The sequence below is a fragment of the Pelodiscus sinensis genome, chromosome 10, assembly GCF_052426305.1.
Source record: "Pelodiscus sinensis isolate ZL-2025 chromosome 10, ASM5242630v1, whole genome shotgun sequence".
NCBI classification, from domain to species: domain Eukaryota; kingdom Metazoa; phylum Chordata; order Testudines; family Trionychidae; genus Pelodiscus; species Pelodiscus sinensis.
Window position 1 is genome coordinate 36,945,568 of NC_143061.1, and position 24,345 is coordinate 36,969,912.

General features: G+C 40.8%; 1 protein-coding gene across 2 annotated transcripts in view; it reads left to right on the plus strand.

Annotated features, from left to right (window-relative positions):
* The window catches only part of SPHKAP (SPHK1 interactor, AKAP domain containing), a 114,870-nt gene that overhangs the window by 72,570 nt on the left and 17,955 nt on the right, over positions 1-24,345 (plus strand). For both annotated transcript variants that reach the window (XM_006119883.5, XM_006119884.5), the window contains 4 exons: positions 9,165-9,224; positions 13,794-13,928; positions 18,426-18,681; positions 18,954-22,761. In XM_006119883.5, coding sequence (XP_006119945.4) covers positions 9,165-9,224; positions 13,794-13,928; positions 18,426-18,681; positions 18,954-22,761 — 4,259 coding nt within the window. The remainder of the gene's footprint in view (positions 1-9,164; positions 9,225-13,793; positions 13,929-18,425; positions 18,682-18,953; positions 22,762-24,345) is intronic.

The following is a 24,345-nucleotide window of genomic DNA, read 5'->3' on the forward strand; positions in this document are numbered from 1 at the left end:
CATTTTCACTGATGAAAGACTGCCTTTTACATATCCCAGCAGGCTTGGCTCTTAACACCTCAGTTATGTGATTGAGAGTGAGGGAGGGAATAAGCCAGAGCAGGGACTTGAAGCCCTTGAAGACTTGGCTTACTTTGTTAGAAAGAGCATTTACTTATTAGCAGTCAAGCATATTTATACAAGTCCCCCTTTGCGGGTTGGTACTGTAAGTGAAAACTACCTTTGTTTGCATCAATTACCCTTAACTACTGCAAGGACTTAATTGGAATTTAACAGTCTTTATGCTGACCCTCTACACAAGTGAATTTCAGATTTCATTATGTTCTCTATACTGGCTCTGTTCCAATAAGTTAGAGCAGTGTCCTCAGAGGTGGTCAAAATGTAAATTCACAGCCCCTGAAGAGAAACTTTAGCTTTGCAAGAAAAGTAATACGCAGTTCAAGTCTCAGGTACATATAAACTGGGTTTTTTTCCATTATTATTTTTATTTCATAGGATATTTTACATCTTTTTTCCAAAAGTGACACGTAACTGAAAAGCATCTTGAATGTCAATTCTCTGGCTTATATATATAGTAATATTTTTTTAAAAAAACTATGTTGCTATAGGAGAACATCATGAGTGCATAGTTCAGTGCCTAAAACAGTGAAACTAAAATGTTATGGTTGTTCATGAAACTGGAACTTTGTCCTACCTCCCTTGTGCATTAGTTAAGCTTTAATTATATGATCAACACAATTTACTCTTACAGTAATGGATCCCAGGATGGGGAAAAGAAAGTGTTCCTGTAATTGGCAATTGTATTTTAATGCATAGCCACAAGGGGGTGAATTAAGGTTGCATAAGAAACTGTATATCTAGCTGGCATTTCCTAGTTTTCAGGAGGTTGCCTTTAGAACTAGAATAACATTCTTTTAACAAAGATTATATTGTATGTAATTTTCTAGCTTTTTAGAAGGAAAAGACAAAACACTTCAGGTACAGGACAGAGTGCTATAAACTAGCCACAAGAGAAGGCTCTAATTGCGGAGAATGGTTGGGTTGGTGGGTCTGTTGTTCCAAAGATTATTGGTGGGTAGGGTGAGGAGTCCAGCCTGTCTCAGAGCAACTTTTGCTCTCCTCCTAGAGGTTGGGAGAGCTCCAGGCCCATGTGACACCCCAAAAATCCCATTTAGTAGGAATGGGGAACCCAACCTCCCTCTCTTTAACCCTGCAATTGCTTGGGCAGCTCCTGGTTTTCCCAGTACACGGTTAGCAGCAGCAACTTTGGTCATGACATCAGCCTCACCTTAGAATGATTGTGTTTAGTTGTCATTTTGGCAGGCTGACCAAGAGCACAAGTGATAGAAGGGAAATGGTGAGTTTTAACAATTTTTACCTCAATTTCATGGAACAAAGAAAGGGCACTTCCTTAGCCCAAGGGATTTCCCCTGGCCAAATATCAAAGATCTGTTGCAAACAATGGAGGTGTTATAGCTTCCCAAAGAAAAGGTCACAAGAATCCTTTATAATGTAAAAGGGTAGGCACCCTACATATAAAGATTGCTACTAGGTCACCCTATCGTATATAATTAGAAAAAGGTTACATAATTTGAACAAGAGAAGAAAATATGAATGAATGTACAAGGTAGATTGATGAAGAGTATCTGGCACTTCATATTTGTTAACATTAAGCTTTTCTCTTTAGGGAGTATTAAGCTCTGTCTGTGTCGGTTTTGATTTATATCCCCTGTAACAGAACAATGAAGGTATTAATATGATTCTGAGGATAGGACACAAAGCACAAAGTAGGCTTAAATTGCAGCAAGGGAAGTTTAGATTGGACATTAGAAGAAACTTCAGGGTGGTTAATCACTGGAATAAATTACCTAGGGAGGTTGTGGAGATTTTTAAGAGCAGATTATACAGACACCTGTCAAGGATGGTCTAGAGCAATGTTTCTGAAAGTGCTCCACAAAACCACTTTGAGAAACATATTAACTGGCCTCCCTGGTTTGTTTATTTACTGATGCCACAACTTGCAGCTCCCATTGGCTCCGTTTCACTCTTTGCAGCCAAGCAGAGCAGCCAGTTAATGTGTTTCTCAAAGTGCTTTCGCGGAGCACTTTCAGAAACACTGCTTTAGATAGTACTTAGTCCTGCCAGACTGCAGTGGACTGGACCAGACACTTTCTTGAAGTCCCTTCCATTCTGTGATTCTAGTTACTAAGCTGTTTGCTAATGTCTGCAATTGGACATTCCAGGGTGTAAAAATAGAAAGTGTTATGTTTGTAACAATACCATGAGGTTAACATTCCATCTGTTAATGAATAAAATAAGTAAAAATGTGCATATAATGCATTGTCTCTTCGAAGGACTTTTTAAGCATTAAATTATTGTCCTAGCATGTAAGTTTAGAAGTATTATTATTCTTGTTAACAGTTTTTCTGGGGGGAGAAATAAAGGTATTTGCCAAAAAGCCATAGAGTCAGAGCCAGGATTAGATTAAGGAGTTTCTAGCTCCATAAACATTTCCTTTAAAAATGTTTTCCTTTCTTCCCTCCACCCCAAGCAGTTCATAGAATCATAGAATAATAGGACTGGAAGGGACCTCAAGAGTTCATCGAGTCCAGCCCCCCACCCTCAAGGCAGGACCAAGCTCCGTCTACACCATCCCTGACAGATGTCTATCCAACCTGTTCTTAAATATCTCCAGAGAGGGAGATTCCACCACCTCCCTTGGCAATTTATTCCAATATTTGACCACCCTGACAGTTAGGAATTTTTTCCTAATGTCCAATCTAAACCTCCCCTGCTGCACTTTAAGCCCATTACTCCTTGTCTTGTCCTCAGAAACCAAGAGGAACAAATTTTCTCCTTCCTCCTTGTGACACCCTTTTAGATATTTGAAAACCGCTATCATGTCCCCCCTTAATCTTCTTTTTTCCAAACTAAACAAGCCCAGTTCATGAAGCCTGGCTTCATAGGTCATGTTCTCTAAACCTTTAATCATTCTTGTCGCTCTTCTCTGTACCCTTTCCAATTTCTCCACATCTTTCTTGAAATGTGGCGCCCAGAACTGGACACAGTACTCCAGCTGAGGCCTAACTAGCGCAGAGTAGAGTGGCAGAATGACTTCACGAGTTTTGCTTACAACACACCTGTTGATACAACCTAGAATCATATTTGCTTTTTTTGCAACAGCATCACACTGTTGACTCATATTCAACTTGTGGTCCACTATGACCCCTAGATCTCTTTCCGCCATGCTCCTTCCTAGACAGTCGCTTCCCATCTTGTATGTATGGAACTGATTGTTCCTTCCTAAGTGGAGCACTTTGCATTTCTCTTTATTAAACCTCATCCTGTTTACCTCTGACCATTTCTCTAACTTGCTAAGGTCATTTTGAATTATGTCCCTATCCTCCGAAGAAGTCGCAACCCCACCCAGTTTGGTATCATCTGCAAACTTAGTTCTAGTAATAATCATTAGAGAGGACATGACGTTTACCTCATTTTATTTCTTCTGCCTCCCATTGAGATTAAAAATCCTTCAATGTCAAGTTGAATATGCTAGTGGGCAAATTCTATCAGTTGCTGCACATAGGAATCAGTCTGAAGAACTTGCCCCAGCAAAGATCATAAAAGAATCATGAGGCAGAACTTGTGGCCTGTAGCTCCCTACCCTCATTATCCATATTCATCTCAGGAATATTGTGTGTGATGGGAGACGATGCTGGTTAGACTACAGATACCTATTAAGCAGGGGTAGGCAAAGGGGCCCACAGCCTCCTGGTCGCTGCTCCACCCCCAGGCCAATCAAGATCTGGGGACACGGAAGCATGTAAAACTTTTTCTCTCCACTCCAGGGGCATGTGGCAGCTAGAGAGAAATGCCAGCTGTTTTAAAACAGCCAGCGATTCTCTCTAACTGCATCATGCCCCTGGCAGAGCAGAGGCAGAGGGCAAAAGACACAAGGTTTCCTCCCACTGCAGCACCTAGAAAGAACTGCCAGTTGTTTTAAGACAGCTGGCGATTCTCTCTAGGGACCAGGACTGGAGGAAAGACTTCACACTCTCCCTCACCCTCAAGCCAATCAGGGTCCGTGTGTGGGGCAGGGAGAGAGTACGAGAAGTCTCCTAGACTTCTGGGCTGCCCCTTCCACCTGAGGCCCCGCCCCTTCTGGGGCAGCCCAGGGCCACTTCAGAAATTTATTAAGTGGCCCCCTTTTAAAAATTATTGCCCACCCCTGCTATTAAGGCTGATACATGCAGTATACAAGTGAACTATTTTGTGAAGCATTATGCTTTTTTCCAAAATCTCACCATAGGTTTATGCTCCATGGCGCAGTTTTATAAATAGTAAAGGGCATACGTGACATTTACATAAGGGTTGTCTACCACTTCCATGGAGTCAATGTGAATTTTACAACTGACCTGAGGAAAACAAGATTGGGCCAGCTTGCCCCACTTTCTAAGTAAATATAAAATAGAGATGTAGTAAATGTTAGTTTCTAACAAGGGCACTATGGGACATTGTCTAGGTTGGTAGCTCTAGTATTTTGAACTATTTTTTCTCTTTCATTTCTTACTAGAAGATTTACCCGGTGTTGCTCAGGTCCTTAACTCAAATATTTTTTGTTTCACTCTCTCAAATATATAGTAGATATGTTGCAAGCTTTTGCCAGCAGATGGCTCCCTACTTCACAAAATAAGATACCCGTTGCTCAGGTCCTTAACTCATTTAATATTTGTTTTTCTTCATTTCAATTGGTGTTCTGGGATGCGGATGAGGGATTCACTATGCGGGCTGCCCTGGGGAGGGATGACTACCCCAGCCCTCTGTCTCTGAAGCAACTTGGGGCCAAATAAGAAGCATCTCTCCATGGCCACTGCAGCTTTAACAGGCACAGCTGGGAGAGGGGTGCGTGTCCCCCAGTTTAGGCAGGTCCAGGTTCTTCTGCCCCTTGTGCTCCCCAGAGAGTGAGAAATGCAGCAAACTGTATTTTCCCCTTACTCCCTGACAAAGAAGAACATCCAACAATGTCCTTGTACAAACTGGAGGGGAGCTTCAGCCCTACCTTGGCTACTCTCCCTAAAGGGAGCCTCGGGCGTAGGAGGCTTGGACCTGGGGCAGTCCTGCATGGGGCGGGGGAGGCATGTTCCCAGCCAGGCCCTTACATCATCATGGTGATTGTCTCTTTGTGTCATGGTTTTATGAGAATCCTATTCCAGGCACATTCCATTTTCTTGGCACAACCAAACTCTGACATTGGTTTAAGTTAAGTATGATAAGAGGAATCTGTATGCCAAATTTGGTGGCCCTAGATCTTCCTGTTTACGAGTTCTTGAACAAACAGACAGACTCATGCACAGATAGAAAAATTTTCTCAATTATATAATAGACGTAAAGTGCTTACACTTGATGTTTTATTTTTGGTTTTCAGAATAAATTATTCAATATTTTTTCTTAAAAGCCAGCAGGCCAGCATTCATGAATGATTTTACAATAGCTGCTGACTGTGTGATGGGGGACAGACCAGATTTTGAAAGTGAAAAGATAACAGTAGGAGAATAATTGGCAGTGAGGCAAAAATAAGGATGGTATATCAGCAATGTGCATTCAGGAGCAGTTTGGCATCTAGAAGTATTGGGTGCTCCCAAATTCTGAATTGGGGTTAGGCTAGCTAAGTTGTAGTTATCTGCATCTACGCTGGAGAAGAGTTCCTGGCTAAATTGGGGTTAGCTAACTTCCTCATATATTAAAGCATTTTTCTCAAATTATTAATTATACTTCAGTGTCCTTTTACTATGCTCATATGTTAATCAATAGAGCCCTGCAAACCCACAGATATCCACAGCTCACTTTTAGTGATATAGATAAAAATTTTGTGTCTAGAATCCTGCAAATTTGCAGACATCTGCTTTATATCCAGAGGTATTGGTAGATGTCAGTGTGGATATCTGCAGCTCAGATGCAAATGTGGATACAGATTTTTTTTTTAATCCAGGCAGGGCTCTAATCAACCAGTGTAAGTCAGTCAATGCACCCAATATATTTCATTAATATAGGCAAGCAGAAAACCATGAGTGATTTAGATTCCGTTTTCTCCTTCCGTATCATTTACACTGGACAATATACCCTACATGATCTCCTAGAGTCAAACATTACTTCGGGGTCAGTTCAGTTACAAAAAGCAAGCAAATTCTGTACTTGATTTCATTTCAATAACAACCATGGCACAACATTTGTCTGTTCAGTAGTTGCCTGTAGCTTCACATCTGCTAAGTCCACTCAAGTGTGGAATGCCAGGAAATTTCAGTAATGAGGTACTGTTAAAAGAAAAAAAAAACCCAAAAAACCACTGTCTGTGAAATTTGCACTTTTCAGTATATTTGGATACATAGGACACAGTACTGTGTTAGGCAGATATATAATAAATGCATTTGGTCATCAGATTAAAAAGATGAAGGAAACAAGATGTGACTTTAAATAATTCATGTACCTGCACATGAGGTCCCTTCTACTGCGGAATTCAAGAGCTAAATATATACCATCCACTCCACATGAAATCGAACTGACAGTTTCAGCCCATGCTTGCTTAGTAGAGGCATAATTTTAGGTTGGCAGCTGATGTCACTGTTACAGGAGACTATATATTTTAAGTCAACTGTGTGCAGTAGTCAGGCATTCAATAAACAAAAACAAGATTTCTGGAAAAGAATGTGTATAGTACTGTATGTATGTGCACATATACACAGAGAGCAAGAGCCAGCTCTGGTGTTTTGTTTTATTTTACACAGAAAGCTCCCTTGAATCCAATGCATAACTGGCACATTGGCATACAGGGTAGAGCCAAAATAAGAGTTAAGAAATAAAGCACCTTTTCCTTAAGTCCTATGGTAAAATTTTCAAATGCACTTCAAGTGCCTGCACTTACAACCCAAATCATCTCTTATCAGAACAGTAGCTGAAGCATGCTTCAGCAGATTAAAATAAAAATGGAGGGGCATACATGCCCAGCTTTTCAAAATGTCTCCTGATATCTATGTTGAATTCATTGTGTCCATTCACCTAAGTATTTGTATATACATACAAATGCACACACATTTATACGGTTAGGAACAGTCTCATTGTGGATGCTTTCAAAGTTGTCTTTTCTAAACAAAATCTGACAGCAATATTTTCTAATGCTTTGTTGTATACACAATGTGTCTCAATAATACACAACTCTGAAGAGTCAGCTGAAAGGGAAGTTTTGTTCCTCCTGTACAATTAACTGTAGCAGGCTCAGGACCTTATTCAATTATAGTACTGTATTGGATATTTATTATTTTATGGCTTTGACATTTCTTAATAATAAGTATATCCTAAAAGTCAGCCATGCATAAAACCCTAATGACAGGGACACATTTTTATGGCTGATGTCCTCAAGCAGAAAAATATTTTTCTTTACGTTGTAATGATGGAAAATATGGTTTTGTATCTGTATAAAGTTACATTAAAGTAAAATATGGTCTTTTAAAGAGCAAAAAGCATCCTTCTTTGCACTTTTTTTGGTTCACATGAGGGGGGGAGAATCTTTCCATCTGCTGTGCTTGCTGTTACTACAGATGGTCATATTCTGTGCATATGGTATATGCATATAAAATCAGTACTATGTTACAGTAGAACCTGACAATCTGCAGCAGAATGCTTAACTTCAATATATTATGGAAATGTATTATAGTACTTTCATTTTTTAAAAACATCATACCAGAAAGTTTTATAGCTCTTGAAGTGAGGTAATACTGGCTAACATGAATGAGAAGATGCTGGGAAAGCACTTCCCAAAGAGTCCTTCCTTAAGAGTCAAGTCCATTGATGTCTGTTGGAAAAAAGAAAATGCTTTATTTGTTGTAATACATCCAGCTATGTTAGCACTCAAAATATGTCAGTGTTCAGCCAGCTAGTGCATGTTTTGGGGTCTATGGAGCCAATGCTGTATGAAATGTAAGCAGTTTTCCTGTGAGGGGCTATTTCCATCGACTAAAAGAAAAGATGTGGCACACAGGTCTTTAACTGAATCAGGCAAGGATCATGTTCCCCCTTTGATTATTACAGAGCAATTGTCCGAGCAAATGAAGCTTTGAACTAGACTGATTGAGGGTTAGTGTAGGGTTTGGATTCTACAGTGAATCTAGACTGGAGTTTAGGTTAAGATGAATCAACAACTTAAATCTCACAACTGTATTGAGATTTCTGCCACATCCAAAAATAAGAGCAAGCCTAGTTTTCGACCTTCTGCTTTGACTGCAGTTCAGCACCACAGCAGAGGATTCAGAACTGGCTGTCTTCTACCTCAGCATGCATAAGCAAGTAAGGTTTGGGTTCCAGTTTTAGCCAAGCTCTAACTATAGTGTCAAGTGTACTCTGGGTGCTTCAATAAATGATGGTTAGAGCTGGTCAGACAATTGAAAAATGCCTCTTTTCTGGCTGAAACAGGCAATTTCCACAGAACCAAGTCTAAAATTACGAGATGTTTTGCTTAATGAGGCATGGTAGCTGATGAAAATAAGGTATAGAGGACTCTTGAGTACCTTTGACTTATGAAGCCTTTTCCCAAGTTTAAAAAAAAAAAGACACAACAACTCTGTTTCCATAAAGTTACATGCCAAAAACATCTTAACTTAAATCCATATATCACAAGCATAACCAGTTCCCAGCTGGCCGATTACAAATGCTTGATTTCTGTTAGTTTCCCTTTTCCAACATCCCAGTTTCTAGTCAATGAACTGACATCATGCCCAATAGTAGTTTCTATCTAGTACCAGGCATCCTGTGTTGTGGCATCAGGAGTTGTGACAGGCACAGGGGAGGAGCACCATACCGTTAGCAGTTGCCAGAGGCATTCTATACTTCCTCTCTTCTCCCACATCCATTACAGTGTAGGGTAGTGGCTAAATCTGGTAGTTTGACAAAGAAAAGCTGTGTTGGAATAGATACAGTCATTGCTCTTCATTCTCTTGCCTTTTTTTCCCTTCCATTTTAATGCCAAGCCAGTACATTACTCCCATTTGATCTTACGACCTTTCTTGTTCACTGAAAAGGCGCTACAGCCTGGTACGAGTGTATTTATGCTAGCTAGCTTTAAATTGCTAAATTTCTAGAGCAACTCTCTCATTTTTTTCCCTTTTTTATTATAGGTTTGCTTTGTAAATCTAGATGCAAACAAAGGTGATTGCAGTGACGAGCACTTAAAACAGGTAACAAATTAGAAGAGGCCCTAATAATGTATGTTTGTGTTATTCGCTAGAAGGTGTGATGAGAATTACTGAGCGGCACAAGCCATATCCGTGGGCCCAATTTTCTCTTGTCCTCTTTAAACTTTGAGGACTTTGAAATCCAAACATGCTAAATTTTACAAATGGCCACTCTTTTTAATACAGCCTGAATCAAACCTCCCCACAAACATCAAAGTGTTTGAAATCTGGATTTGGTTCCATTTCTGCATGTGGCTTGATGCTCAGCTCAGATGACAGCTACTAGACTTTTGTGGTCTAAATTTACAATGACTATTTTGTAAGTGGATTGCCTACTATGTCTTGTTTTATTGAAGCAGCATTTGCATGTATTGACACTGAAATTGTTTATCTTGACACTTCAGTACATAAAAATAGTCTTATAATGGTTTTTCTTCCTATCATCAAGCAACTCCTGAGGCTCTTTTACTCACTCTCTTAGGTTTTACTCAGCTGTTCAGTCTTATTCAGACAAACTCCAGATGATATGATTGGGTGGGTTTCTGAGTAAAGACTGGCTAAAACAAATATTGAAAGGCCTAAGAATTTTGACTCATTGGATTTCTGCTTATTTACTGCAGTAAAGCAGGGAGCTCTTTTGCAATTCATAAAACCAGCTACACATAGAGCTGAAAATGTGTATCCGCCTAAAATGCTCAAGTCCTGTGGTTATGGGAAGAAATCACATTTTTTAAAGTGTGGCACAAAATGAGCTTTATTATATGGCCTCAGCATGGCAGTTTAAATCTTCCCTTATTGTCTCTTACTTCCATCATACCTTGGCAGCAAAAACACATGACAAGTGAACAGCTCCAAGGTCCATTGGCCATGGTTAGAGTGTTCCTCGGTGAAACAATAGAATTAATTTGCCGGGGCCATTCTAAGTTGAGGACTGCCATATTGTTTTCCTAATTGCTTTGTGCCAGTTATTCACTAGCAGGAACTCCTTCTACAAGCAGCTGTCAATAGCCTCAAGCTGTGAAAACTTAACAGCTAAAATATACACATCTTGAACTTCCAGAAGCAAAATGAGTTTGATGAATCAGCTGCTTATGTGTAGATACCAGATTGAGATGCTTAACTTCACTGAATCCACAGAAGTCCTAAATTATTTCTTAATGAAAGGAGGCCATTTTAAAAATGTACTTACAATCTCAGCATTTTTTCAAAGAACCATTGTAATACAAGTCATGGGGATGGACTAATGAACAAGAGAGCCTTGAAACAGACTAGATCCTGGCAATTATAAATGAGTTTTATGCAGCACTTCTTTGCAATGGCCTAGAGTTAGAATCCTCTCCCACAAGCACAACTCACCATTGGAGACTCCTCACAGCTGCATGTGGTTTGACCCACAGTTAGGTTTGTCAGACAGTTTTAAAAAAATACTGAACAAAGCAGGAAAAAAATTGGTTGAGCAAAACAAAAAACAAAAAAACAAACAACCGCACCAAAACAGAAAGAGTCACTGCGCCTTTAAATCCCCGCACTTCCCACTAAATGCGGCAGGGAAAGACTATCCCAAGCGGCCGTCCATCCAAGAAATAGAAAATACAGGACATATACAGAAAATATCCAGTATTTTCTAATTTTTTTTACCACGCAGAATGCCTGGCACCCCTAACTACAGATCCATATCATGATGCCTTCACTGGCCATGTCTCTGAGCTACCCACAAGTCCCTCCTGCACAGTGGTACAGGGAGGGTGAAACCTTGCTTTCCAACATTCTCTTCCTCCCTTCAGGGCCTCTCCATATCTAGGATACCCAGGAGAGCCAACAGCCACAGCAGGCCCCTGGGAAAGATGGAGGGGGGCTGGCTCAATGCTACCAGAAGGGATGGGACCTCAGGCAGAAGGGGCAGGACCAGGGTAGTCAGCCCTCAGTGCCACCAGGAGCACATTGTAAGGGCTCCCTCCCCCTGCCCTTAGAGCTGCCCAGAGCATGTTACACAGAGCTTTAGTGTCACTTTAAAGGGTCTAGGGCTCTGGGCATCACTGCTGTCACAGTAGCAATTGCAACAGCAGCAGCAGTCCCAGGTCAACTGTCCCCTTTGCCACCCCGCCATGTCAGCAGGCCTGGGGATACCCCATGCAGCTGAAAAATGCCAAGTCTGCTAACTCAGAAGCCCTCCATATGTGACTTTTTAGCAGGGCACAGGATTTGGCTTTCCAGAAGTAGTTACTAGGGCATAGTCTGAATGTTGTTTAGGTATAAAGGGAAACTGGCGTTCTTTCCTTCAACATTAATGAACATTTTAAAATATATGCCACTAAAACGAAAGTTTGTGTGTTATCTGTCAGACTCTAAAGAGGAGATCAGTCTGTCTTCATTTCTATGCATAAATCACAATGACTTTGTCTAAATCTACTTTAGATAGGATGGATTAAGCAACATGCTAGTGCAGTGAAAATATTTAATAGAAGGATATAAAAGATCTTGGCGTAACTGCCAGGCACAAAAATGAAGTTGTACAGTGCCATATGTTACATATTGCTGCTGTCTGCTTGGATGTAAAATCATCCTTTTGTCCCCTATAAAATAGTCTATAGTGCTTGGAACAGGATCATGACTCACCAGCACAGCACCTCTGGCTAGTCTCTGAGGGGATTAGCTCTTTCAGCCCTGGAGTGCTCCACGTTCACCGGTGTCTCACCTGCAGTTACCTGTCTTCTGCACTACTACAGACCCAGTGTCCCTTCTGGCCCAAGGCACCCTTTCCTCAGGTTCCTACCCCACAGCACTATTCATACACTCTGGGGTCTTCTGTATCTGGCCTACAGTCTGGGAGGTGGGACAGGCTAGAGCTACCCAGCTGTGCCTGCCTTTCCCCAGCACTGCTCTCTCTCAGGTACCGGCTCTAGCTTACCAGACAGCCAAGTCCGTCCTGCTCCACAGCTGAAGAGCATGCTCTGTGCCTCTCTAGGAGCCTCTATACTGCCCCAGGTGGGCCCTATTTGGTTGTTTCTTGCCTCAGCTGTTTGCTCCACAGTCCCAGCCCTGTCCCAGCCCTCTCCCAGGGCTGGGCTTAACCCTTGTTTCACTTGGAGTGGGGTGACTCCCTTCTATAGTATTATAGACTATGTTACAGGGGTTTCTTAGTTCTGAATTTAATTTATTCTTCCCAAACCTTTTGCTTTGTTTCCAAACAGGGATGAAAAAAATGCATTTAAAATGTCATGGTTTTCCAAACCAATTAATATGATAAATATGGTAATTTAAGCAAGAGAAAATATTCGTGAATATAGAGAAAAGACTATAATTGAAACAAGACAAGAACTTTTTTGTACGAGACTAAAAATGTCAAAGTGAATTGAAGCACTGAATTTGTTTTATGTCAAATATTAATACTTAGTCATATCTACAGCTCGGTGTATTGCAAAGTAGCTTGTTCCCTGTAACTGAATTAGGTTTTCCAAGCCAGCCAGATGTATTATGTCTAATTTAAATCAGAGCAAGGAGAAGTATCAATACTGTAAGCTTATTTTGAAGCTAAAGGGTGAAAATGAAAGATTTTTGTATTGTATTGTAGTTAAAGCACAGGGCCAGGTGTCAAGGGTCTGGATTCTTTTCATGGCTATGCCACTGACATGCTGTGCTTTGTCATGTATAAAGTCAACATATTAACAGTTACGTCCCTCAGAGAGGTATTATGTTGCTTAATTACTTATTGCTCATATAGCACATTGAGAGCCTGATGCAAGCGCTTTGGGGCAGGGAGCCTTATTTTGTTCTGCATTTGTACCTCACCTAGCACAATGGGGCCCTGATCACTAGCAGGGGCTCACAGTTGTTACTTCTATACAAATATTATAATAATAGAGCAAAGTGGCATTATCATTGGTCGTCTTATCTTTGGTCCCATGTCCTGTGGAAAACACATGCCTCATAGATAGTTATTATGTTTTCACATCACAGATCAGTTATGAATCCAAAGGATCTATAGAGTACCTTAAATCCAAGAAATGGATGTTTAAATCAAAGTGTGTATTAAACACATCACTGTAAATATACATTTGAAATTGATTCATTTCACAGGGCAAAATCCAACAGATCTTTTTCCATTAAAACTCCTTTTGATTTCTTGCTAATCTTAAGCCTGGGTAGGAACTACAAGATTTGGCCCATAACATTATTATTGAATCATTTGTATTTTACAGATTAACTCTATATCCAGTGTTCCCATTTGCTTAGAAGCTATTCCTACACCATATAAAGACCAAGAATGTTCATAGGCATGGGTACTGCACTACTCTCTGATCCCTAATGTCGTCATGTCCTGGTCATCCCTCTAGGGTAGTGTAGGGATATTTGCACTGCTTCTGCTGTAACTGTTTAGTACTTAATAGAGGACTTGAACTTTCAGTGCTGCCAGTTGTATTTCTGGCATGTTCTGAGAACTGAGTTCCTTTCAAAATGCTTTCAAAAGGAATGTCCACAAAAGTGTCCTTTACATGGTCACGGATGCAACAGTGACCTCTGACTGGGATATGGTAGAGTGCTGTTATTTCAAACATATTTTTCCCATTGCAGAGATTGATCAGTGTCTCGCCAAATCTCCCAAAACTTATCAGCTCGATGAATGTACAACCACCAAAAGAAAACGAAATAGTCCTGCTGAGCGGATTAACTTCAGGAAACCTTCAGGCTGATATTGAAGTTTCCCAGGTAGGTGCTGTAAGCTTATCTTTAGGAACACATCTCAGCCATTGGGGATAGTGTGTACCATCCAGAACCTTCAAGCACGGAGCCAGAGCGAGCTTTAGAACCATGCAGCTGCATCCACATAAAAAGAAGCAGAGTTGTTTTAACACCATTTATGCAGCCTCTTAGTTAAAAGCCCAAATCAGAGGTGAACTGGGGGTTGAACTGAAGTAGGAAAGGGTGGAGTCTCTTTTCCTCCAGCTCCTATCTATAGCTGGGTGAGTGTTAGTACTGCTGTAAGCGTAGTAACTCAAACACTCATTCAGTACCCCCATAGCTCCTACTGTGCATCCTCCTGAGAAGATAGTGACATCTCTTGTTCAGGATCAGTGCCGGCCCACATTTTGGCACCTGAGGCGGGGTGCTCAAATGATGCCCCCATGCCTCCTTTTCTCCTGCCTGCATTTTATGTCTCTTGTGCCCTCCTTCCTCCAGCACAGCACTCTACCATGTCTTTTGTGCCCTCCTTCCTCCAGCACAACACTCCACCATCCATGCATCTAGAGCAGAGAGAATACATATGCACCAACAGCAGACAATTTTCTACACTCTGGGTCCTAGTGATGCCCTCCCCTTCCGAGTCTGGCACCTGAGGCGGCCGCCTCAATTCGCCTCATGGTAAGGCCAGCCCTGTTCAGGATCCTGCTTCCTGAAACAGCATGGGCCAGAAGGGCAGCACAGACAGAGCAGGGGAGAGGAGAGCATTTTAATGCTTCAGCATTCATGGTGGGGCAGGGGAAAGGGAAAGGGGGACTTTGGGGCAGAGCTGCTGCAGATTTGCTTTTAAGTGAGGTCTTGCTCCTCCCACTGGCCAGCTACTCCAGCTGTGCTCCCTATCTCCCTCCCATCAGGCTTGTCTCATTATGCACCCATGAAAGGAAAGTATAAGAGTGCTTTAACATCCCATGGGCTAAATTGTGTCACTTACCTATGGGTGCATTTAACTGCAGAATGGGAGAGTCTGACTCTGAGAGCTTTTAACCCATCAGCACTTGTCCCTGCATCAGCCTCTGTACAACAGTAAAACTAATTGATTAGTTTCTCCAATTAATACTTCAATACAAAAGTAAAGATCAGCATCCAACCCCCTCATTCTGCTGACTCTGCCAATGATTTGCATGCCAAGAATTCCAGCACCACATGTGGAAATGGAGCAAAAATAAAATGGTAAAGGTAAATTAGAGCAGTTTTTAAACAGAGATTTCAGAAGTGTAGCTACTTATTTCATTGGCAGATTTTTTTTTGTAGTTCTTCATGATTCTCAAGACTTTGAGCCTTTATGTTCATACCTGTGCCAAGAGGAAAGGATGAAAGTAGCTCAATAAATTGGGCTTGATTCTGATCTCATTTATCCAGGTTTAAAACAGAAGACATTTCCTTAAATCCATGGAGCTACACAGGTGTATCTGTGCAAGTAAGATTAAAATCAGACCAGGTTATCTTCACTAATCTGCATATGCCTGAGAAATTAATTTGTGTATATAAATATTCATGAAACTGGTCTTGTGATCTCTGTTACAAAGATTACTGCATTTTATGTCCTACTAATTTTATGTCCTGCTGCTTTTTAAAGACAAAATTGTTCTGTTATTGAATTTACTTGCTGTTTATACCTAATGGCTGCATTTAAAAACATAATGGTACGGTTCATGTTAAGTACCAAAGAGCTCCATGGTGCCAGTAAGGAGCAGTGAAGAGTCACATCCCTTCATAGGAGTGCCTGGAGGCCCCTGGAGATCTGAGAGTCTGGTGACCTTAATCCAGTCTTCAGTATTCAAGTAAACAAGTGTTCACATCACAAAAACAGACCTGGCACCCTTGCTGGGAAGACAGGCCAGGGACAGGAATGGAGGCTGACCTACACTTCTCACCTGAGATGTGTGCTATATCTGTGTCAAGCTGAGGTGAGGTAGCATTGGCATCAGGAAGCATTGTGCTAATTCTGTCCTTGCAATATTTATCTATCTTGGAAAAGGATTTCAGGTTTTTTTTTCACATGCATTAAATTTACACACACACACACACACACTCTCTCTCTCTTTCCCTTCCCCCTCCCATTTTCACCTTGGTTGTTGTCTGTTTCAACTCTTGACCCTTAAACACTAATAGAACACTGCAAATTGTACTCTGGGGACATTTGCAGAGGAATGTTTATATTCAAATATACATCGAGTGTGTTGTGTAAATTTCATGAATACATTTTATTGGGTTTCATAATTAAAAAATTAAAATAAAAACAAAATAACCTCACATTTACATTTTCAATATATGTTAGCAGCATCCTATTTAAGTAAATTCTTTACTTCATATTTTTATATTTTATATTTTGAAGTACAGGCAGTCCCCGAGTTACATGGATCCGACTTACATCGGATCCCTACTTACAAACGGGGTGAGGCAACCTCGCACTAGCTGCTTCTCCCCAGCAGACCAGGGAGACGTGAAGCTAGCCCCCCCCCCCAGCAGACCAGGGAGACGCGGAGTGGCTTTTCTCAGCAGACACCTCAGCTTGAGAATAAAGGACTGAGGGAAGTGAGGTGTGGGAGAATAAAACTGAGCTCTGGAGAAATGTTTGGCTAGAGTTTCCCCTACAATATGTACCAGTTCCGACTTACATACAAATTCAACTTAAGAACAAACCTATAGTCCCTATCTTGTACGTAACCCGGGGACTGCCTGTAATACATCTTTAATCTTATTTACTGTTTCACATTACCCTGTTATTTCACATTTCTTCATAGTACTTGTATTAAATCAGAATTCAGTGATAGCTTCTTAGCGACAAGTAGTCTCAAAGCTTGTGAATCTTTTGGTGCCCTCTTGGGCTCTTAACAGTATTCATGGAGTTTATCCTCTGCAACATATGTGTAGCTAGAAGAGAAGAACAGGTGGGTTAAATGTGCTATTACAGTATAGCACCAGTCCCAAGTCTTTTGCTCTTAGGCTACGTCTGCATTGGCAAGATTTTGCGCAAATACTTTTAGCGCAAGAGTTTTTGCGTTTAAAGTATTTGCGCAAGAGAGCATCTATACTGGCATGTGCTTTTGCTCAAGAGATGTGCTTTTTGCGCAAAAGTCATAGGGCTTTCTTGCGCAAGAAATTCATGTTGCCTTTTACACTGGCCTCTTGCGCAAGAACACTTGCACAAGAAGGCTTATTCCTGAGTGGGAGCATCATAGTTCTTGCGCAAGAAGCACTGATTTCTTACATTAGAACGTCAGTGTTCTTGCGCAAGAACTCGCAGCCAGTGTAGACAGGTGGCAAGTTTTTGCACAAAAGTGGTTGCTTTAGCGCAAAATCATGCCAATGTAGACACAGCCTTACTTATCTTACAGTGGTACCTAAAGTCAGTCAGGACAGGGCAATAATTTTCTGTACGAATACCTAGACAAAGTTGAAGAGATTTCAGGCTAAGGCCCTCATCTTGCAGTCAGATCTACACAGGCTAATTCCTTCAATCACAAGAGGTCCAGCTGAAGTCAAAATTGAGGACAGAAGGTCCTGGATGAGAACTTCAAAGCTCTGTCACAGTTTTAGCTCTGCCATTGACTCTGTGTATGACCTTGGGCAAGTCAGTTAGACCCAGAATTTCAAAGTTATTTTGGCACTTAACTCCTATTACATATGTAACAGATATCTGAGCTTTCTGGGTATCTGGAACCTATGAAGATCTGGGCCTTCATCTTTCTGGATCTGAGTTCTCCATTGTATAATGGGGATAATAGCATTTCCTTTTCCTCCACCCCTATGTCTTTTGTTTAGCTGGTTTAGTGCTTCACTGTCTTTTACTATATATATAAATGCACAGCACTTAGCCCAATGAGACTGAAATCTAAGTTGAGGCTCCAAGTACTACTATGCTATGATACTATGCTATCATAATATAAGTAATTAATATGCTGCTTTGCACAGGCACAAGGCTAAGGGTGAGAGAGAGAAATACAGTGTATCTATGATTTTTAAATTTTGTATTTTAATATTATAATAGGTAGTCCCCCTCTCCAATTTCACTGAAAACTAATCATCCACAAAGCTGACTTCTTATAAGCAGCATAGTAGAAATGCTCTTGAAGAAGAATTTAGAACCCACACAAATCATTACTTAAATATTTGAATAACATTCAGAAATGTGTGTATCTTAATAATGGAAAAGATGGCTAACTTTGACCTAGTCCAAGGCAAATAGAATAAGAAACTGAATACAGAATAAGTAATTTGGTAACTTTTTTTTTAATGGTTGTACTACAGCAGGATGCTTTCTTATCCCTGATTTATGTAAAACACTTTTGTAATTGAAAATGTCATTCCAAATATATTTGGCATAAATGTATCTGCACAGTATGTTGAAAACCTCTAATTCACAAACTTTATTGCTTTTTTGCTTTTTGATAAAGCTTTGGGGCAGCGTTTAAAAACCCATTTTCAATTAAATAACTGGTTGATATTATTTTTCCCCTCTAGTGTCCTTGGCTGGCAGATGTTTGCTTAGTTCAGTGTGCAAGGGGGAACAGAAAAAACAGCATAGGCTGCATCATCTTTGAAATAAACAAGTTTCTGATTGGACTGGAGCTTGTGCAGGAGAGGCAGCTGCAGATAGAAGCTAATGTCTTAAAGCCTGAGGATGATACAAACTGTTCGGTGTCCTCAATAGAAGAAGATTTTCTCACAGCATCTGAGCACCTTGAAGATGAAAATGAGGCTGATGAATATAAACATGGTAAAAGCAATGTAACTGACCATAATTTTGTTATTGTTTATAGTTATAGGGTGTTGCAATGCAAATAGCACTTGATGTTAATCCATGCATATATTTAATTGCAGTTTAGAAGAGGGATAATTGGAGGGATACAAATCAAGAGATAGGGTACATAGTGTTTGTACAGTAATTGTACATCACTACACATTGCTTTAATATACACTCACCTTTTAGAAAATGACAACTGGTTATATAAAGGCTAAAATATTGGTGTGTTTTTTTTCTTTTAACAGGTCATGAAAATGTACATGTTACAGAACCTGCATCAGATATTAGAAGGCATACAGGAAAGGGACTTGAGAATCTTCACTGTAGGAAGACCAGGTTGCCATTTGTCCTTGATGACAACTGCTTTAATAAGGAAATCTTAGCTTCCGCTAAAAGCTCTGCTTATTCAGAAGAGGCACTGAATGTTGTGGCTGAAGACAACATCTTACTCACTGCAGATAAATCCATCCAGCAACTACAGTGGAAGAATGATTTAGCTGGAAGAGTTAGATCATCCCCTAATACTAATAGCCTGGAAACATCTCCAGATGAGGCTGAAAAATCCTATCCAGTGTGCACTTCAGCAGATGTATCTTTAACCACAATGGCTAAGGAAGAACTAGCCTATCAGTGTGACACAATAACAAAACACAACAATAAGTTAGACACAGAGGAACACACAGGTGAAAGGAAACCTCATCCTCCTTTGCAAAATGAGCAAGCAATGACAGGTGAATATGCTACAAATTTAGCAGAGTCTGTTCTGCAAGATGCATTTATTAGATTGTCCCAGTCTCAACCCACTTTTACCAAGGAGGCTGCTATTAGCATCTCTGTAGGAAATTCCTTAAGTTCAGCAACACGTACAACAGAAGACGCAATGTCCCGATCATGGAATGAACTTCCAAAAATTGTCATAGTTCAAAGTCCAGACAGCTGTGAAAATACATCAGAATGGGCAGGGTCTGGTTTCCCACATCTGTGCCATTGGTCTGAATCAGAAAGTTCCACTGAAATTTCAGAATACCTGCAGGAAGAGAATCCCAAAGGACATGCCCAGAGCGCACTGGAAGTAGCTTTGGCTTGTGCAGCCACAGTTATAGGAACCATTTCAAGCCCCCACGCTGCAGAAAGACTCAAAAAAGAACAAGAAGCCACCGATTCTAAAAGCAAAACAGGTGATAATGATGAGGAACAGATAAAATCTTCACAAGTACTTGATAACTGTGCAGGGATGGACTATTCATTTCCATCTGCTTTGTGTGGTATGACTCAAGTAGCAAGTGCTGTAGCAGTCTGTGGTCTTGGAGAAACAAAGGAAGATAAATACCCTGTAACGTCAAGTGGACTTTTATCTGCAGCTGAGACTTCTGCAGCTATTACCCTTCATTGTAGTATAGCCATAGGAAGCAGCGTGGAGAAGTTGAACAATAGCATTGCAGAAGCATTGCTCAAAGAGGCATCCATGATTTTGACAAAGCCAAATACATACAGAAACGTAGGGGACTTTATGGAATCGATAAATGGAAGAATTATTGAAACAGCAACAAGGCCCCGAATTTCACCTCTTGATGAAGTAATTTGTGATGAACTCGCCCAAAACGTATCCAATGTTATACTGCGGCATTCTGTGGATGAGGTTAGGAAGAAGAGACAGCTACACTCCTGTTCAGACAATAACTCCGACTTCAGTACACGCGATATGTTTATGGAGACTACAAATGAACTGCTTTTTAATGTGATATATTTCACATGCAAGAAGATGAGAGAGATTGCACAGGTTGGTGAGTGTTCACCTATCTTCTCCGAGGACTTGGACAGATGGAAAGTAATGGAAACAGAAAACCAAGCAACACAGACAACAGCTACTCAAACATCACAGCAAGCCCCAGATCACTCCAATGAACCATTTAGTACCTTTCATGATGTGAATGCTGGCAAAGATCTGGTAACTGTGACAAATGCAAAGAAAGATAATAAGGAGGAAGGAGTGCCAGATGTCCTGGAAAGTGCCACCGTGCATTCAGACCTGTCGTGTAGTGTCAGTGGGAATAACACACTGGTTGCAAAAACATCCCCCAAGAAGAGATATCTGACAAAAGCAACAAGAGATTGCCACAGATCCCCATATCAAAGCAAGAAAGACCTCAGGTCTTTTTCAGACAGAGAAAACACACTTATGGTCAATGAATGCAGACATGGTGCCCAAGAGCAGTTATCTTCTGATGCCATTGACACCACAGAAAACCAGAGCACACGGAAGTGTGATGCTGTGCTAAATAATGAAGTCAAAGTTAGCATGTCTCTGTTAGGTAGTCACGTCTTACTTCCTCCTCCGCCTGTACTACAGGTAAAACATCCAAGGGATAAATACTGTGTAACAGATTTTGCAGAAGAACTGGCAGAAACTGTGGTCTCTATGGCCACAGAAATAGCTGCCATTTGTCTTGAAAACTCAAATGGTAAGCAACCCTGGTTCTGTGCATGGAAAAGAGGAAATGAATATCTAGTAACCCAGAGTCTATCATGCAGAACTATAAAAAGGAAGAAGGACTCACAGCCCAATGGCTCAGTTATTAGGAAGCACAGACCACCTAGGCTTAGTGAGATCAAGAGGAAAACAGATGAGCATCCTGAACTGAAGGAAAGACTGATGAACAGAGTAGTAGATGAGTCCATCAACCTTGAAGATACTCCAGAGTCTGTAAGCATCTTTGCAAATGAAGTGGCTGCTAAAATTATGAACCTAACTGAGCTATCCATAGTTGATAATGTCTGGCAGGGTCCGAACCATCCCAAAAACAGATTGTACTGTGAAAGATGGAGCCGGGCCAAGGGATCCAGCTGTGAGAGCATACCAGAGGAGGATTTGGATTCCAAAAGAGCCATCAATACTTTGGGTCCAATGAACATTTTAAGTCAGCCAGGAAGTCAGACTAGTTCCGTCTCCAAACAGTCTAGTTGTGAAAGTATTACAGAGGAATTTTCAAGGTTTATGGTGAACCAGATGGAAAATGAAGGGAGAGGGTTTGATTTATTACTGGACTACTATGCGGGGAAAAATGCAAGCAGCATTCTAACTTCTGCCTTGCAACAGGTAGCCAGGAAAAATGGCCATCTCAACGTGAGGCCAAGCTGCCCATCCAAACAGTCTAGCACAGAAAGTATCACAGAAGAGTTTTACAGGTATATGCTAAAGGAAATCGAAAAGGAAAATAAAGATGAGATTTCTTCCATCAGGAGTTCAAAGGACTGGAGTGGCAGCTTATTACCACCTTCTCCACGATCATCATTTTGTTTTAGACAATCCTCCATGCCTGACAGCAGATCATCAGCTTCCAGGCTAACTGTGAATGCACCAGTCAAAGCCAACTCGTTAGATGGCTTTGCTCACCACAGACACCGAGATTCTTTAAGTGTACAGCAGGTCAGTGCTGTGTCTTCTTCAGGTCTTTGCAAGTCAGACTCGTGTCTATACCAAAGATGTAGAACTGACCAGATAACAGACATGCTGATTCATGAGACATGGGCAAGCTCCATTGAATCTCTGATGCGTAAGAACAAGATTATAGGAGATAATGCAGAGGGGACAGATACTGATCAGTTACCCAGTGACTCCCCTCTGCACGTAGAACAATATGCAAACAGACTGGCTACAAATATTGTTGAAAGTGGGAAAACATTAATTGTCATCCATCAAGATGCCTTTGACGATACAAACAGAGAACATGTAGCAGAAAGCAGATACCTCCCAAGTGTGACTCAAAGTCAGTCCAAACCCACAAAGGACAGAATAAATTTAGATGAGAAAAAGGAACAAATCACAAATCATGGATCCCTCCAGGGAAGCCACATAGGTTCGTCTGCTTTCCTGAGGGAAGTGCCTTTGATTCAGATAGAAACTGATCAAAGAGAAGAGCTGAATAAAGACTTAGAGCCTTTAACTTCTAGTATCATCCCCACTGGGGAAACTAAGGAGCATCTAAACAAAGAAAACCCTTCATCAGCACACTCTGGGAAGCACGTGGTATCAAGCTCCATAATAAATACCAGGTAAGTGACAGAAAAAGATAAGTCAAGACACTGCTTTCCTTTCAACCTTTAACAGTATACAATGGTATCTGGGAGGGGTGTGCTAGATGGGACCTACCTTTTTCAAATATATTGGAGATGAAACCCTATTACAGCCCCCAATGAAGGAAACAAATTGAAAAACAAAATACACTCCAAAATTACCTATGTGCATAGATACCAATTATACTACTGAGGTCCACTTCTGACAGCATGGGACACATGGAGCTGAATTCTGACTCTAAGCTGGTTTATGCCTGAAAACCCAAGATGGGAGAAAGTGAAAAGTTTGAACATTTTCAATTTGGCATAGAGGTCACATTGTCCTTGTCTTCTATACTTTGCGTCACAAACAAGGCCAGATCTAGGAACATGTATTTTAGTGTGGCCCTTATTGGTTCACCTGATGCCACTCTGCCTTCTCTTCTGTTCCCATTAATTCAACCTTAGGCAAAATCACCTTCACATGTGGTCATGCACAGCTGGCTAACACCTCCTTTTGTAAAAACAAAGAGCAGGATTTGGCCGTGAGCTGTCTTTTTTGTTCTTTCACATCACTAGTTATCTGTGTGCCTGAAAAGGAGAACTAGATCTCTTAGAACTTGATATTCAGCTCCACGATTATGTGTGTAGGGATGGGTACCTTGACAAACCTAGGACAGGAAAAAGTCCTCATTGAGCTGCAGATCTTGATTAGTGAAATGAAAAGCTTGTCTTGGTTCATAGAAGTGTGATTTTCCCTCGATTGAAGAATGCTAAATCTGCTACTGTCTCAGTTGAGGTTAAAATACAGTCCTGCACAATCCAAAGGTAAAGTGTCTAATTTTAGTGTACGTTGATCCTGCTTTCCCCTGGCAAAAAGACAGCTGTAGAATTTATGCCAGTAACACCTCACAGAAACAAAAAATTGTGTGGCAGGAATAGAGACAGTGTGCAAATGTAGGTTCCATTCACTCAGTTACCAGAGCATTGTTTGCAAAAACACTATTGGGACCTGGGTTTTGCAAAGTTGGCCTTTAATAAAGTCTTACAGTGGAAGATCTAATTATTTTCTTGCCTGTCCAGAATCAAAAGAAAGACCAATCACTTATATGAGTCAGTAGAATTTTGCAAGGCTGTCTTGGTGTAACAATTTGTATGATGACTTAAATGCTCAAGAGTTGCTGAATAGAGGGATTTTCTTCTACTGATTTGGCTCTGGATTTCAGGAAACTCAGAATGTCCAGAAGCCTGTATCTTTGGTGATTAATTTCAGCTGGAGTAAATTCAGGGCAGCTAACTACTTACTCTGAATACTCCATTTTCTGCAATAGGTTATGCAATGTTTTGACCAACTCTGTCTACTCCTTCTGTATAGCAAAGAGGTTTAAAGCACTGGACACCGAACTATTATGAATATCTTGGTGGCTAATCCCCTCAGCAAATGTGTGCCTGCTTCTGATATGCTAAAGATATTGTTTGCTTTTTCCTGTGTGAAAGGTGGGTAGGCCCAAACTAAGGATGTAAAAAAATATATATAAAATATTAACCGTGTAACCGATAAAAAGTTTATCAATTACATGGTTA